Source organism: Magallana gigas, chromosome 7 (assembly GCF_963853765.1).
Source record: "Magallana gigas chromosome 7, xbMagGiga1.1, whole genome shotgun sequence".
NCBI classification, from domain to species: Eukaryota; Metazoa; Mollusca; class Bivalvia; order Ostreida; family Ostreidae; genus Magallana; species Magallana gigas.
Window position 1 is genome coordinate 41,586,302 of NC_088859.1, and position 14,012 is coordinate 41,600,313.

The 14,012-nt window shown below is 32.5% G+C and overlaps 1 protein-coding gene across 3 annotated transcripts in view; it reads left to right on the plus strand.

The window, feature by feature from the left end:
- The window catches only part of LOC136270275 (3'-5' exoribonuclease HELZ2-like), a 58,579-nt gene that overhangs the window by 8,971 nt on the left and 35,596 nt on the right, over positions 1 to 14,012 (plus strand). For all 3 annotated transcript variants that reach the window (XM_066067463.1, XM_066067462.1, XM_066067464.1), the window contains exon 7: positions 9,411 to 9,533. In XM_066067463.1, coding sequence (XP_065923535.1) covers positions 9,411 to 9,533 — 123 coding nt within the window. The remainder of the gene's footprint in view (positions 1 to 9,410; positions 9,534 to 14,012) is intronic.

Sequence of the window (14,012 nt, forward strand, 5' to 3'; positions counted from 1 at the left end):
TTAAAACTAAACTACTGACACTCAAATTTCATTTGATCATTAAACATGCATTCCTAAAGCATTATAAAGAAAAAAATCAGAAAAAATAAAATTTGACCAAATCGTGACCATGCCCCTTTAAAGTTTATCACTTAATTGCAATGTGAACGTAGAAACATTTAAAACCGAGTTAAATCATGTTTTATGCTATGCTATGATATGGTATGGTATGAAACATGTATGACGGTGGATAATCTATGAGACTGTATGCTATGGTATCGGATTCCAATCCTATGCTATGGTGTATTTTGTAAAATATATGCTTGAACTGAATGTATATAAAATATCTTTCAGTTTATGTTACGTTAAAACCATTTGGGAGAACAACCACATGTACAAACGAATTACCGAATGTTCAGAGAGTGAGTTTAACAAGATAATTTTTCACCAAATCTTCGGTTCATTTTATACGACACCCAAAAGTTAATTCGAGTTTTGAGATTCAAAATACGAGAGTCAATACAAAAGATAACTGTACCCTTCTAGCACAAATATGGCCAAACATCCAAAGGGATGACATATATTTATTCTATTTGCTATCATCAAATTTAGTAATGAAACTCAAAAAAAAATACATTATCAAAATAATTGACATAGCAAGTAAACAAATGATTATAGCATTTGTAGTGGCCAGTGAAAAGTAAACTGTATATTCTTGTAAATGCGTCCATATTTTGGAGGATGACGCAACACACCCGTGTTGATCAATCAGTTGATCTGATGTGTATGACAATAAATGTTGACGATAAACGTAGACTATAGACGCTAGATGATAGATAAAAATGGCAATAACAAACTGTCAGTCATCTCAAAAATCCGTAAAGCGAAATACGAATTTAAAGCAGACCAACGGGAACCTAAAAAAAGATGGAGGTGGGATCAGGTGCCTAGGAGGAGTTACCCAGTTGACCGGTCGCATCCGCCGTGTGCTCATTGTCAAGATCATGAAAAACGGAAGAAAGCATAGTCAGTCCGGTGTATAAATAATGGTATAACAAGTATGAAAAAAGTCAGTCAGCATGTGTCCTAATGAAACATTGTACTTGCTGACAAGGCCGTCATTGTATTGACCATAGAACTTGCGTAAAGATTATTTTAATCGAGGTTCATGATATCTTTGTTCCAACAACTTGTTTGTAAGTAGCTTGCCTCGTTTAATAAATTTGTTTGTATTTAGAGCATCCTTTTGCATAACAAATAAGCTGAGGGACACAAATCCCATATGCAGGTGACGATGGCATATTGCTACATAAGTAAAGGAAGTTGAGTAAGACATGTTATGCAAGACATACGACGTTTTACTACAAAAACAGAAAGATTTTTGTAAATAAACTAATTAAAAACACACTAACTCATCCTAGCAAAGAGAGTTGAATTTCAATATCTCGAACAACAATATCTCGGATATAATGGATATGTAGAAGTGATTCGTAAGTCCCAACCACTTATTTTTTCAGTATTTTACCCTTTGTATCTCGAATACTCGGATATCTTGAATTTTTTAAAACAGTCCCATATAGTTTGAGATAACGTAGTTTGGCTGTATATGTAAACATTGATGAAATGTATGACTATCAAAAATATCAGTATAACCTAATTCAACTAATCTTCAATTCTATACTTAAAAAATTAAGACATTTCGCCAATAAACTACGAAACGCTTGCACCAGAGTAAGTGCTTATACCTTTGGTATTTCAACCGGTGTGGTATCCGTAAGCTATTATTGAATTTTACTTGATAAATAATTATTTAGGAATGAATTAAAAACCTAGTTTCATGTTCGATAAACCAGTTCGAAATGGCAAATATAAGAGTAATGTGGTGGACCCGCTTTGGCGGCTCCAAGTCAATAAGAGTTAGTATTAAGGAAGGAGTCTTTTCACGTTTTCGACTTGTCAAACGTAAATTTGATTAATTGTTCATTAAATCAAAATGAAAGGAAATTAAAATAGTATATTTTTCTTTCTTTTTTACTATCATACAACTTGGCATACAAAAATGTAATCAATTTTAGAATGGAACAAGGACTATATTTTTGGCGTAATATTGGCGTAGGAAAATATCACATGTTGCGCAATTAAGAATTGCTGCAGATTATATATATATAATGAGTCTGTTTTAGCATTTTAAAAACAATAACAATAATGTAGGAGTTTTTTTTACTAATGTGAACTAATAATATGATACTTGGGTTTCAGAATATGTTTTTAAAATATGATTTGCCTATCAAATAACATTTTTATTAGCTTTTTAAAGCGCCCATTCTATACATTGATTTTTGTGAAAAAAATCACTAAAATCAGTTTTTCTCTCTTATGAAACGGTCAATATATTAGCTTTTCTGTCAATATATATCTTTATATAAAGTCTTCATAATACATAAAAATTAGAAATATTTTATTATTGGAAGCATAAAAAAATAATCAAAATTTCTTCAAAATTTAAGAAAATTAGAGGAAATGCGGGCTAAGCAATATCAATTTTAGTATAAATATTTATTCCAATTTAGTAGTATAAGCTGATAGACACTCTCATGGTCTATGATTTCATTGAAGATTTGAATCTTCAAATCTTAAACAAATGTCTACAGAACTATAAAGAGCTACACTTATTTTTATCACTCTTTACGTTGAGGAAAAAGGTAGTGACCTTGACCTGACCTTTATCCGAAAACAAAAAGGTCAAATTTAATTAAACTGATAGAATCATTAAGTAATATGATCCGTTTGACTGTGTCAAAATTTCATGCATTTCTTATTATAAGAAGTATGTTTGATAATAAAAAGACTCCTTCCTTAAAATATATCCTTAAATTTCAATGAAATAAAATTAAATGATAACGTAAACAGTGAATATATTTATTAGAAACTTACTTGCATTGCACATAAAAGTTAAGATTTGACAAATGCTGAATAAATGAAAGAAGGAAAGAAGGCAATTCGTTTCTTGAATGCGCGATTTTAGTTTCAATAGATAGAAGCTAGCGATGCGCGACCTCTGGCGAGGGAATGGAATAGAATTTTCCAGAACAGGGTAACCAAGAACGCGGTTTGACTAATTAACGTCATGGCGTAGGGAGGGTTCCTCATGTATCGCAAGCAGATATTCATACCTTGGATGGGACATCTTTGGGTAATACAAAAAAGTTGATAAATAAAAAAGAGCACAATTTGATGCTATTTTAATTTTGATCGAAAGAATTTATTTTTCATAACGGCGTGCCCAGGAATGTGGTTGACTAATTTACACCACGGCGGAAAGTGTAGGACGAGTTAACCATCGGGCAAATACTTTGGATATGACAACAAAATATGCATATTAAATGTATACACTAGCGGGTTTTTTTAAATTTCAGACATTTTCATACCACGACAGATTGGTACACAATTTACACAACCCAAAGACATTAATTTGTACACAAGGAATAGATTGTGTTCTACGTCTATATGAATAAACTAGACTTTTACCCGTGCGTGCACGGGTTGACATTGCATATGATATCGGGCATTTACAAAATATATACATCGAAACACCGTATATTGTTGACATTTGCATAACGAAACTTCAAGCTTACAATAATGTTATTAATTTCACTACACTCTGCTGAGTTGGAATAATCTAACTGTGTCTCGGGAAATGCCTTCATCACAGTCAAAATGCCTCCATCGTGGGAACCCACGGGTTTTCTATCCGTTACACTGCAGTGTAACGGATAGAAAACCTGCAGTGTAACGGATAGAAAACCCGTGGGTTCCGACGGTGAAATGCCTCCCATATACCCGTTATGTTGCAGAAAATTGCTGAATCGCTCCAAAACGATTTTGGAGAAAATTAAGTTGCATTGAATATTACAGTCAAATTGTTCACAAAAACTATTTTGAAGCTGTAAATACCTTTCCTCGAAAAGTTTAAATATATAATTGCAGAATCCAATATATTTCAACAACGTTTTTTACACATCTTGTTGACATTCAAAGCTCTCGCGATTTTTTCTAGTAAATGCACTGTCTTAGAGTTATCTCCCGTATTTGCTTTGATGAACATAAAAAAAATTCCAATAAAAATTAAGGTGGCTCTATACACCCACAGTTTATTCCAATTTTCAATAGAAAACCACAAAACATATACTTTTCAAATATTAAAGTGATGATAGGGATACTCTAGGTATTTATAAAGAATTTTTATATGTTTTTTCGTGTTTTTGTAAAATATTTTTTAAAAAGATAGCTATTAACAAATTGAGAGAATTTTTTTTGTCATATGATGGATATTTCCTTTGGACACATAAAAAAAAATATAACACTTCTTAACATTCAAAAATGATATTATTGCAATTTTTTTTAGTATTTCCCCAAAACATAATTTTTCATATTTTCTTACTCTGTTGACAAATCATCTGAAAAAGTTGTTTGATGTTATAAGAAAATGTATTTTGATAACTGTGACATAACAAATTGAATGAAAATCATTGCAAATAAACACAAAAAATATTTCAAATTTTATTTGGTATGAAAGTTCCTCAAGTAAGGGTTATCGTTCATTAGTTCCAAGGCCCAAACACCTTGGGGACTTTTCATTTCTGAGTTGAAGAAAATTTCCTAAATATAATGTTGGAATGATAAATTCATACGTATTTCAATATAGGCCTGTAAAAGTGAATATATTCGCTTTAATGCAAAACTAAGTCAACTAAATAAAGGGGAAAATTGACTAGGCTAATAGGATGTATGTATCCCAACCTGAGAGAAATTCAAAGCAACCCTCCCTTCTCCTGAAGGTGGTAAGGAACATCTTTCAATGTATATTATAATTGAAACACTTTCACTGGTTTAGAATTTTCTTTCACAGTATTCAACCACAAAATACGTTTTCGTTTTAGAAAATTTCGGAAAGTTAAAAAAAATTATTGTTCTCAACGGGAATCGAACTCATGACCTACATGTTTGTAGTGCACCCACTAACCCACTGCGCTACGGTGTAACATATATATGCTGGGAAAGAAACTATATAAAAAATTATACTTGGTTTTATTGTTTATTTCGATAAAAAATACAACACAACGAGAAGGTGTCACATACCCAGTACTTGTAAGTAATGAATTTGTCAATTATCAAATTAAATCTATTCATTTAACAAATTTTTCAAAAGAGCGGTCCCCATACAATTCGCCTCAGTTTAAATCAGCCAGTACCGGAATTGCATGCTTCCAGATTTACTTTTTTGCGTTCTGCGTCATCAAAAAGTGGTGTATAGAGCCACCTTAACACACATTTGTTTTATCGTTTCCAAGTTTATCTATGCAAATATGATATTGTGGAAAACATAAAAAAAGAGCCTCTAGTGATTTAGCTTGAATGTAATGCGCATGCGCAAGATTATAAAATCCAAAAAATTCAGATGATTTCCGGAATTTTTTGAGGAATTTTCGTTGATTATTAATTAAAGAAGCCTGATTTAGAAAAAATAAAAACAAATTGGTAATCTTCAAGTACCAATGATGTTTAAAATATATAAAACAAAAGACAGTACCCTTCCGATTTATCGGTATTAAAGCTAAAATTTCGAATCTATTATTTTAATATAGTAGTATAGATGATGGATAAAGTTAAGTTTTTCTTTTGGGGGGGGGGGGTGACCACCCTTCCCAATTGTTGGGCTTTTTTCAAATCAGGCTTGTATCTCAAATTCTCATTTGGAGTACGACAGCAATGGCAGCATCCAGTGAACAGAAGGTGCGGATGTTCGACCCAAAGTCTATTACTTTAGCCCAGAACATTGACAAATCCTGGGGATTTGATAGGGACGCTAACAAGAAACTGAAGCAGTTGGCGCTTATTGTACCAACAGGATGGTGCACAAAGTATTCCTTGATATTCATAGTGACAATAAGAAATCATTCGATTTGTTGAAGGCAGCGCTGATCGAGCCTGCAAACAGCTGTTCCTGCCAAACACGTACCCTGCAGGTATCACGTGACCAGCTGAGAATCAAATGGGACGGCATAATCTATTTTTGATTTTGATTATAACCTCATTTTATCAGCAACACGATTCTAGCAGAAATATCTATATAAATGCACTTATTCACGATCAAATTATTTTAATATAACTGCTACGTGATACCATGTCACGAGAGCTTTAAACAACGACTCAATATTCCGACGCACAAAAATAATTTGTAAGTGAACACATTCACCCATCACTAATATTCAGCATTGTTTTTATTCGAAATAGACATTTATCAAAGACCATAATTTGCACGATCATAAAACTCGGAGTTGCCATAACCTATCCGCAAAGTTTGTCATCACTATATCTGCATGATAGGTAACAGATAACAGTCTATTTGTCGTCGGTGATATTAATGTTTTTTGCGCTGATGATTTGAGATATATATAAACGTGTTGCCAACATTTCCGGGTAATATTTAAATTATGCTGTCATGTAACATTTGGATTCTATGTGATATGCAGTTTTTGACGATCAAATAAATATGTTTGAAACATTACAGTCTTTTTCTTACATACTTGGACGATTTTCATACAAATACACATACATGTGAAAGAAGTTTAATTGAAATCGACGAAAGGTAAAATTTCCAAGGTTTCTTTTTGTCAATTTAATATTATCATTTTTTATACGAAAAAAAATCATCAGAACGAAAACAAGTTTGTGACAGAGATTTTAATGGAGATCTTTTCTCCATTCGGAGGTCACTTGGAATGCATCGCACAATTCAACGTATCATCCGGATACTTTCTTATTTGTTTTCATGCAATAACAGTAAATTAACAAAATAAATGTTAGAATGAGTTAAAATCACTGAACGGCTCTGACGGCTATCTGCACCGCATGCATTCCCAAAGCTTCATTCCGTGATTATTGTTTCGTCATTCTGTATTATAGATGACAATAAAAATGCGTGTATATGGATATTAAAGGTATATGTGGCGTATTTGGAGTAAACATTTTTAACGTCATTGCGCATGAGTGAGGGAAAACCTAGTATTGAAAACACGATGGAAGAACAGTTTGTTTACAAATTAGAATCACATTTTGTCATGTCTTAAATTAGATAATTCTTATATCAGCATTTTTATTCCGTTTTTCATTACTGTAGAGCGATATAAATTGCTAAGTATGTGTAATAACGATGAAACACGATTTTAGCATCGACACGGTAAAATGAGTGAATACCCCCCACCCTTCTCCCTGCATCTTCGCTAGCCAAGGGTTTTCGGTCCACTTTGCTCCCCATAAACCCTTGGCGGATTTCATTGCGAAAACTCGGTGACGAGCTCCGTTTTATGATTGGCTGCAGCTGCGAGTAGCTGATCCAATCGCAGTGCTTGTAAATATAAACTTTAAAAGAAAACACAGGTGTGATCTTTGGTAAATCATTCGGTGCTTTTAACAAATTGAGACACAATTTCTAGACTACAGTGCCTCGCCAACGATGGTCTAACCAGATCGCTTAAAAAACCTATATATTTTACTGGGATTGAACATAGTTCTACACATTTGTCAAGGCTCGCGTGATAGCATGGGAAGTAAATACGTTCCTGCTTATGGTTATTGCTTTTTTAAAAAGGTTTAATGAGATTTATTTTATTTCTTTACGACAACGATACCTGGTTTAATGACATGAAAGCTTTGATATATAAATCGCGACTTTTTCACTCCTGGAACAGGTCCATACAAAACACTATGAATAAAACATTCCATGCTTTCCCTAGTTTATAACTTAATTCGTATTTAATAGCATCGTTAATTATGTTCCGATATTCGGTAGTCAACATGTTTTCAAGTTGTATTAAGCCGTAGTGTGTATATAACACGTTGTTTAATTCGATTAAAATGTAAATATGCAAGGGGCGCAACTCAAGTTGCTCGCTAGATAGCGCCACCACATCACCGAGTTTTCGCAATGAAATCCGCCAAGGGTTTATGGGGAGCAAAGTGGACCGAAAACCCTTGGCTAGCGAAGATGTTCTCCCTGAGGGTTGAATGCACCGAGCGTGTTTATTTATTCTTTATTTAAAAAAAGTCCTCTACTTGTGGTTTATAACTTAAAAAGTAAAGACATGGAACACATGGTGTATGTACGAACCTGACTAGCAAAATCCCTACAACTTCATGATATACACTTAAGTTTAATTTGGCTTTAATTCCTATTCTATCATTCTACATGGTCTCCGATGACAATCTTCCCTTTGTTCCTATCCTTGTCAGTATGTCTCTTTTTTCGTTCTTTGCCAAATCTGTCAAACTTAACGGTGTATCTATCTTTCTTGCCGTCGCCATTGTTGTTGTGATAGACTGAGCGTGGTATCACGTGACCTATTTAAGGCGGGGTTTATTCAAATGCTGGGTTTATTATCGACTTCATAATAATAATAAAAATCATTTATTTATTTCTATATCTTTTTAACCTGAATGATATAAACTGCGTAATTTATTGTGAAGATATTTTTTTTATATAACATTTTTAAATAAACAGATCAATCAAATATTTCTGAGCATGAAAAAATACGCCACATATAACATTTAAGTAGTAGATTTAATTTGTACCGTGCAATTCACTGTAGCTTTTCTTTAGATTGGATATAAGTTAGGCTATTAGTTATGCAGTCATATAACTTCACAAATCTTTGCATTGTGTGTTCACATATTTCGAGAGTTTCTTTTATACAAAATGTATGTTTAATTCAAATGTAATTGTCAATTGCCTTATGGATTGGAAAAGTTTCGAAGATTTAACTAAGATTTGGTATATGTATGTAAATATGCATTCTAGTCTCTGTTGTTAATAGAATAAAATGTTGCATGCTCAAACGTTGAAATTCAATTTTTGAAAACGCATGCATTTAAATCAAAATATTTTAATGTGTTCTACACATGGATATTATTTGTGTAGTTATCTAATCGGTACCCTATTACTCCTAGTTTGATGTCGCTGTAATGTAATATATATATATATATATATATATATATATATATATATATATATATATATATATATATATATATATATATATATATATATATATATATATATATATGTATATATGTTTTGATTATTTAAATTAGATATTAAATCTCGAAATCAGAATTTTTATTTTCGAGTTTCGTGTTTCAAATTTCGAGTTTTGAATAGTGTGCAATTAATCCGAATGTGACAGAGTGCTTAAAAAGTTGAAATCTAAACTTATGCTACTGGGTCAACAAAATTTGCATCGGATCCGACTGAATTCTGTTTCTTTGACATTTAATCTAAATGCAATGCCCTAAAAATATTTCAATGTATTGAATGCCATTTTTTATTATTATACTACTGTTGAAATATGCTTTTTATATATTGTTTTCTTCAGGTTCATTGGAAAACTCACTTTACAAAGACAAAGGTGCAGGACTTAAGTTTGCCATTCTCAATAACGATCTAGCAAACCAATTTCCTGTCGAAAAACTAAAACTTCTTAAATTCATAATACAATGTAAGTTTTTTTACTCACATTATTTATATTGTTCTTGATCGTTTAAATAAATATAATTAGTCGAAAAAGTGTGTAATAGACAAATGTCATTTTTTTTTTATCTTTTGATGGCATAACCGTTGCCCGTTGTCAATTATTGTATTTTGTTAGTTGTACAATGTTCTTATAGTAAAAGAAATGTATGCTATAGATATGCAAATACAAACGTAGCATATAACCCAACCACATGAAATAGATAACTATCCTCTTATTCTTTTTCAGGAATTTTTTTTTTATTTTGGAGGGGGGGGGGGGGTCATTTAAAGGGAAAAGTACAAAAAGCCCGTTGAGCTAATTTAGGTTAAAAAAAAAAATAACTGTCGCAAATGAATGCGAAAATTTCGCGACATAACGCGAAGAAACTTTAATAAAAAATATTATCATTTTATACAAGAGTCCTTATGAAGAACAATTTTTTTCCTGCCAGGAAAGTAATGCCTCCTCATGAATATCATTCTGTCACGTGATAACGAAAGCTAAATGTAACCTACAAAACTTGGTGTGAGGTCAAAACCTTTATATTTGAACAGGTCGAGACCACTAGATTTTGTGACGTCGGCATAAATTTACATAATAAATTAGCCATCTGTTTACTTTTATCGACAAACCAATCAGGTGAATGAGTTGCAAGGTATTGTGGGCTACTACAAGTTTCAGTGTATACAAAGCGTATTGAAAATAATACCATTTTGGGACAATGGAACAAAGTGAATGGTACGTAATCTTTCCACTTTTACCTTCTAAAGAAAAAAGGAAGATGTACAAATATTCCGGCAAGCAATTAAATATTGTGTAAAAAACAAACAAAAACCATGTGTGTTTGTTAAATCGTAAACACGTTGTAGACAATCATGCTTTGCAACTAAAAATATTGTCACATGTTAAATAATGGTAGTATACCCGACCTGTTGAAGGAAAGGATAAAAATAAATTCAGTAAAACATAGATGTGTCCTTTATCTAAGTACGAACTTAAGAAAGCAAAAATACAAGCGTGTGAGCATGTACATGTATATACATATACTTCCCTTGAACCACGAACTAGTCTTACATGTTTTCCCTAAGGGCTATTTTTAGTACGTGTGAGTGTTATTCTATCTAAATATTCAAAAGTAATGGAACTGTGAATGACAAACGTATTACACTCATAATACAAGCATATATCTTAAAGTAACAACTGTTTAGCATTTACAAAATCGAGAGAGATATGTTTATGTAATTAGGCAAACAATAACAACTACCTGATTTACCGTGGACATGCGCAATGAGGTTTGTTTCACTCTTTCTTCATCAATATTCATAAAAAGGCATTACTTTCTTATCCGGAAAATACACAATTGAAATTCTATATAATTTTGAAAGCACGTATAAATTTTAAGATACATGTATCATAACTGTTGAATATAAATACTAAAAAGTACCAATAGTTTACTATACATCTTTTATTATACACTGTTATGGGAAATGCATTTTGATTTTATCAATTATAGCAATTAATGTTATATTGAACCGATGTTGATTGGAAATGCACTTATTGTGTCCCGTGCATTTTTACTGTTTAGTGCAAAGGTTTACCAATTTGACGCGAATGTTACGCGTTGATTAGCGAAAGTTTCGCGTTATATCGCGAAGGTTCCTCGTTTATTCGCGAAAAAAAAAATTTTTTTACCTACGAAAATAAGCTGAATGGGCTTTCTTAGGAAAGAGACTAATTAATAATCATACAGAAATATCGATTGCTTTGTGAATTTCCCGCCGCTTTGAGAACTGTCATTGAACTCTAATCAAACACGTCACATTATCCATTCCGGTTCGTGTTATCAATATATCATCTGTATTAACAAATTTATGAATGATGTTTGTTCTAAATGACAAGTTCTGGAAAATGTGAAACAATATTGATTTAAGACCGCTTAATTGCAAACGATTGACAAACGGAGCATATTCGTTAAAAGGATGACCGCACTTAAGGACATGCGATGTTTGCAAGAAAATAAACTTTAAAAAGAATTTTTCTTTCAAATGCAGATATGGTCAACATCTAAACTGCAATTTTACGTAACTGCGTTAAATAAAAGTATGTAACCAAGTACGAAATTTGTTTTCATAGGCGGGGTTCATCACTATTTCTTGAATTTCCATACGATAATGAGGACGCCCACTTTATACATAGTCAGCGCATGTTTATCTATTGTTCTCCGTTTGACAGTAGTTGTATATTTGCATGTAAGTTATGTCAAAGGGAGATAAATACACAAACATGCGCTTATAGTTTTAATGAGAGAAAAACTGCTTCTTCTTACTTTCGCTCTCCCTGTTGTAACCAAGGGTTGGTGCATGTTGAATATTATAATTTACCACGTGATTTCTCACCTCAGGTAACTTTGTGAATGCAAAATTCTATCACGTGACGTGTAAGGTAGCATGTTTTGTAGGAGAATGTTCTCGAACACTTTTTAAAGTTGTCAAGCATTGATTTATTAAAGTCTTTTGTACTTACATCGGTGTGGTTTAATTGTTGAAACCATAATAGTATACTTGTACCACATAGAATAGATGGGCCTAGGGTTATATGATGAAAGGGTGATCACATAAATTCTTATACATGGCATTATTCATGCTAGTCTAATTTTAGTATTATTCTGATAATGCAATCCCACCTCTCATGCATATTAACATCAATCTTATGTTCGATCAACGCAACGGCAGACAAGCGAAAATTCTCCTATTTCGAAAGTTGTAAGGAGAAAAGCATAGAATGAGCTTATTGTATCACAGTCTAAATCCTTAATTCTTGTTGGAAATTGAGCAGACTCTTTAAAATATTTAACAAAAGTGATATTATGTTAAGAAATAAACGCAACAGAAGCGACTAAAAAGGGTCCAAAACCCGGCGCTAAGTGCAGTCATCCTTTATATCTGCGTATTTGTGGGAATTGTCATAAGATGCCAAGTACATATGTATAGTGCAAAGTGCCTGCTGTCATTATTTCAACACAATAATTCCGAATTTAGAGAATGTGTGTACATGTATTTTAAGCATCCCGACCACAATAAACATACATATTCAGTTAGAGGATAACTACTTGGAATAAAGATTTACTTGGGGTCATTTTTCAACATTAAATATGCAGAATTAGAATCTTTAAACATGTTGGTTGTAAATTTTGCAGCATCGTGAACTTGTTTTTTTTTAAAATACAAATCCCGAAGCTTAATGATAGGGCTTTGTCTGTTTCTCATTATTTTACAACGAATAATGATACAATTGCCAACATCTGTGATTATAAGCAGATGAATAGCTGTCATTTATTCAATAAAAGTCATGTATTTATGGATGCAAGCATTCTTTATTCTTTTCTTCTAGGTCTTTAAATTGAACTGTGAACATAAACATTTTCAATTATGTTCAGTTGATTATCTGAGTAGCTTAAATCCATAAACCAGCGTTTTATCCAGTGCACTGTGTACACAGTATATAAAACTAACCCAATTTAGTGCACGCCAGTTCTCAGCAACAACTTATTCGATTAATCTAAAACTATCAGATCTGATAGGTATTGATCTGAACTTTGTTGGAGATTTTTTTGCTGTTTACGTTACTTCCGTTTTTGACGTATCGTCGGTTTAATGATCTTTATAGGAATATTTTGTCGGTGGAACTTCTCCTTAACATTTGCAAATATAATGGTGAAATTTTCAGGGCTTATAGACAAAATTGTGCATGATGGTCTAAAATCATTTTTATCTCAGAAAACGCCGAAGCAAAAAAAAAATTAGTACTTCACTCCTTTTCCCATATCATGTTTTGTTGTCGAAAATCAAAGTCGATGATGTCATATGTTGTCCTAATGATAATGGGACGGCAGACATCGTCGTTGCTCGCAACGAGATCGTGTCTAGTTATCATTACTATTTTTTCCAAATCTTGTGCACGCGAATTCTTGGAAATAAATAGACCGATTTTAACCATTTTTTCACAGATGAAGGGATGTGATCTGAATTTTATATTATTTTTCTGAAATTGTTGTTGTCGTCACTTCCGGTACCGATTTACGACTAATTTTGTAAATTTTTGACGATCTATTTTGTGCACACAAAAACTCATAAACTATCAGAGACATAATTACGAAATTTTCAGGATAGGTAGACCATAGCTTGAAGTTGCATTAATATGTTGTTTTACGCCAGTGGCGCCATTTCTTGGAGCTCGCCTTGCCACGAAAATTGGATTCGAATTTTTAATAAAAAATTTCATAAGTTTTGATCTGTATCTTTTTATCAGTTGATATTTTGTATTATTATACTTTCATGTTAAATACTGAAATCTGATTGGTTTAGACGCAGTTGGTAATCCGTTCTATTACCCTCAGCGTTAGCAACACACTTGGCAACGGGTAACACAACGAATTGTTACATGCGCGTAAATTATGTGTGTACG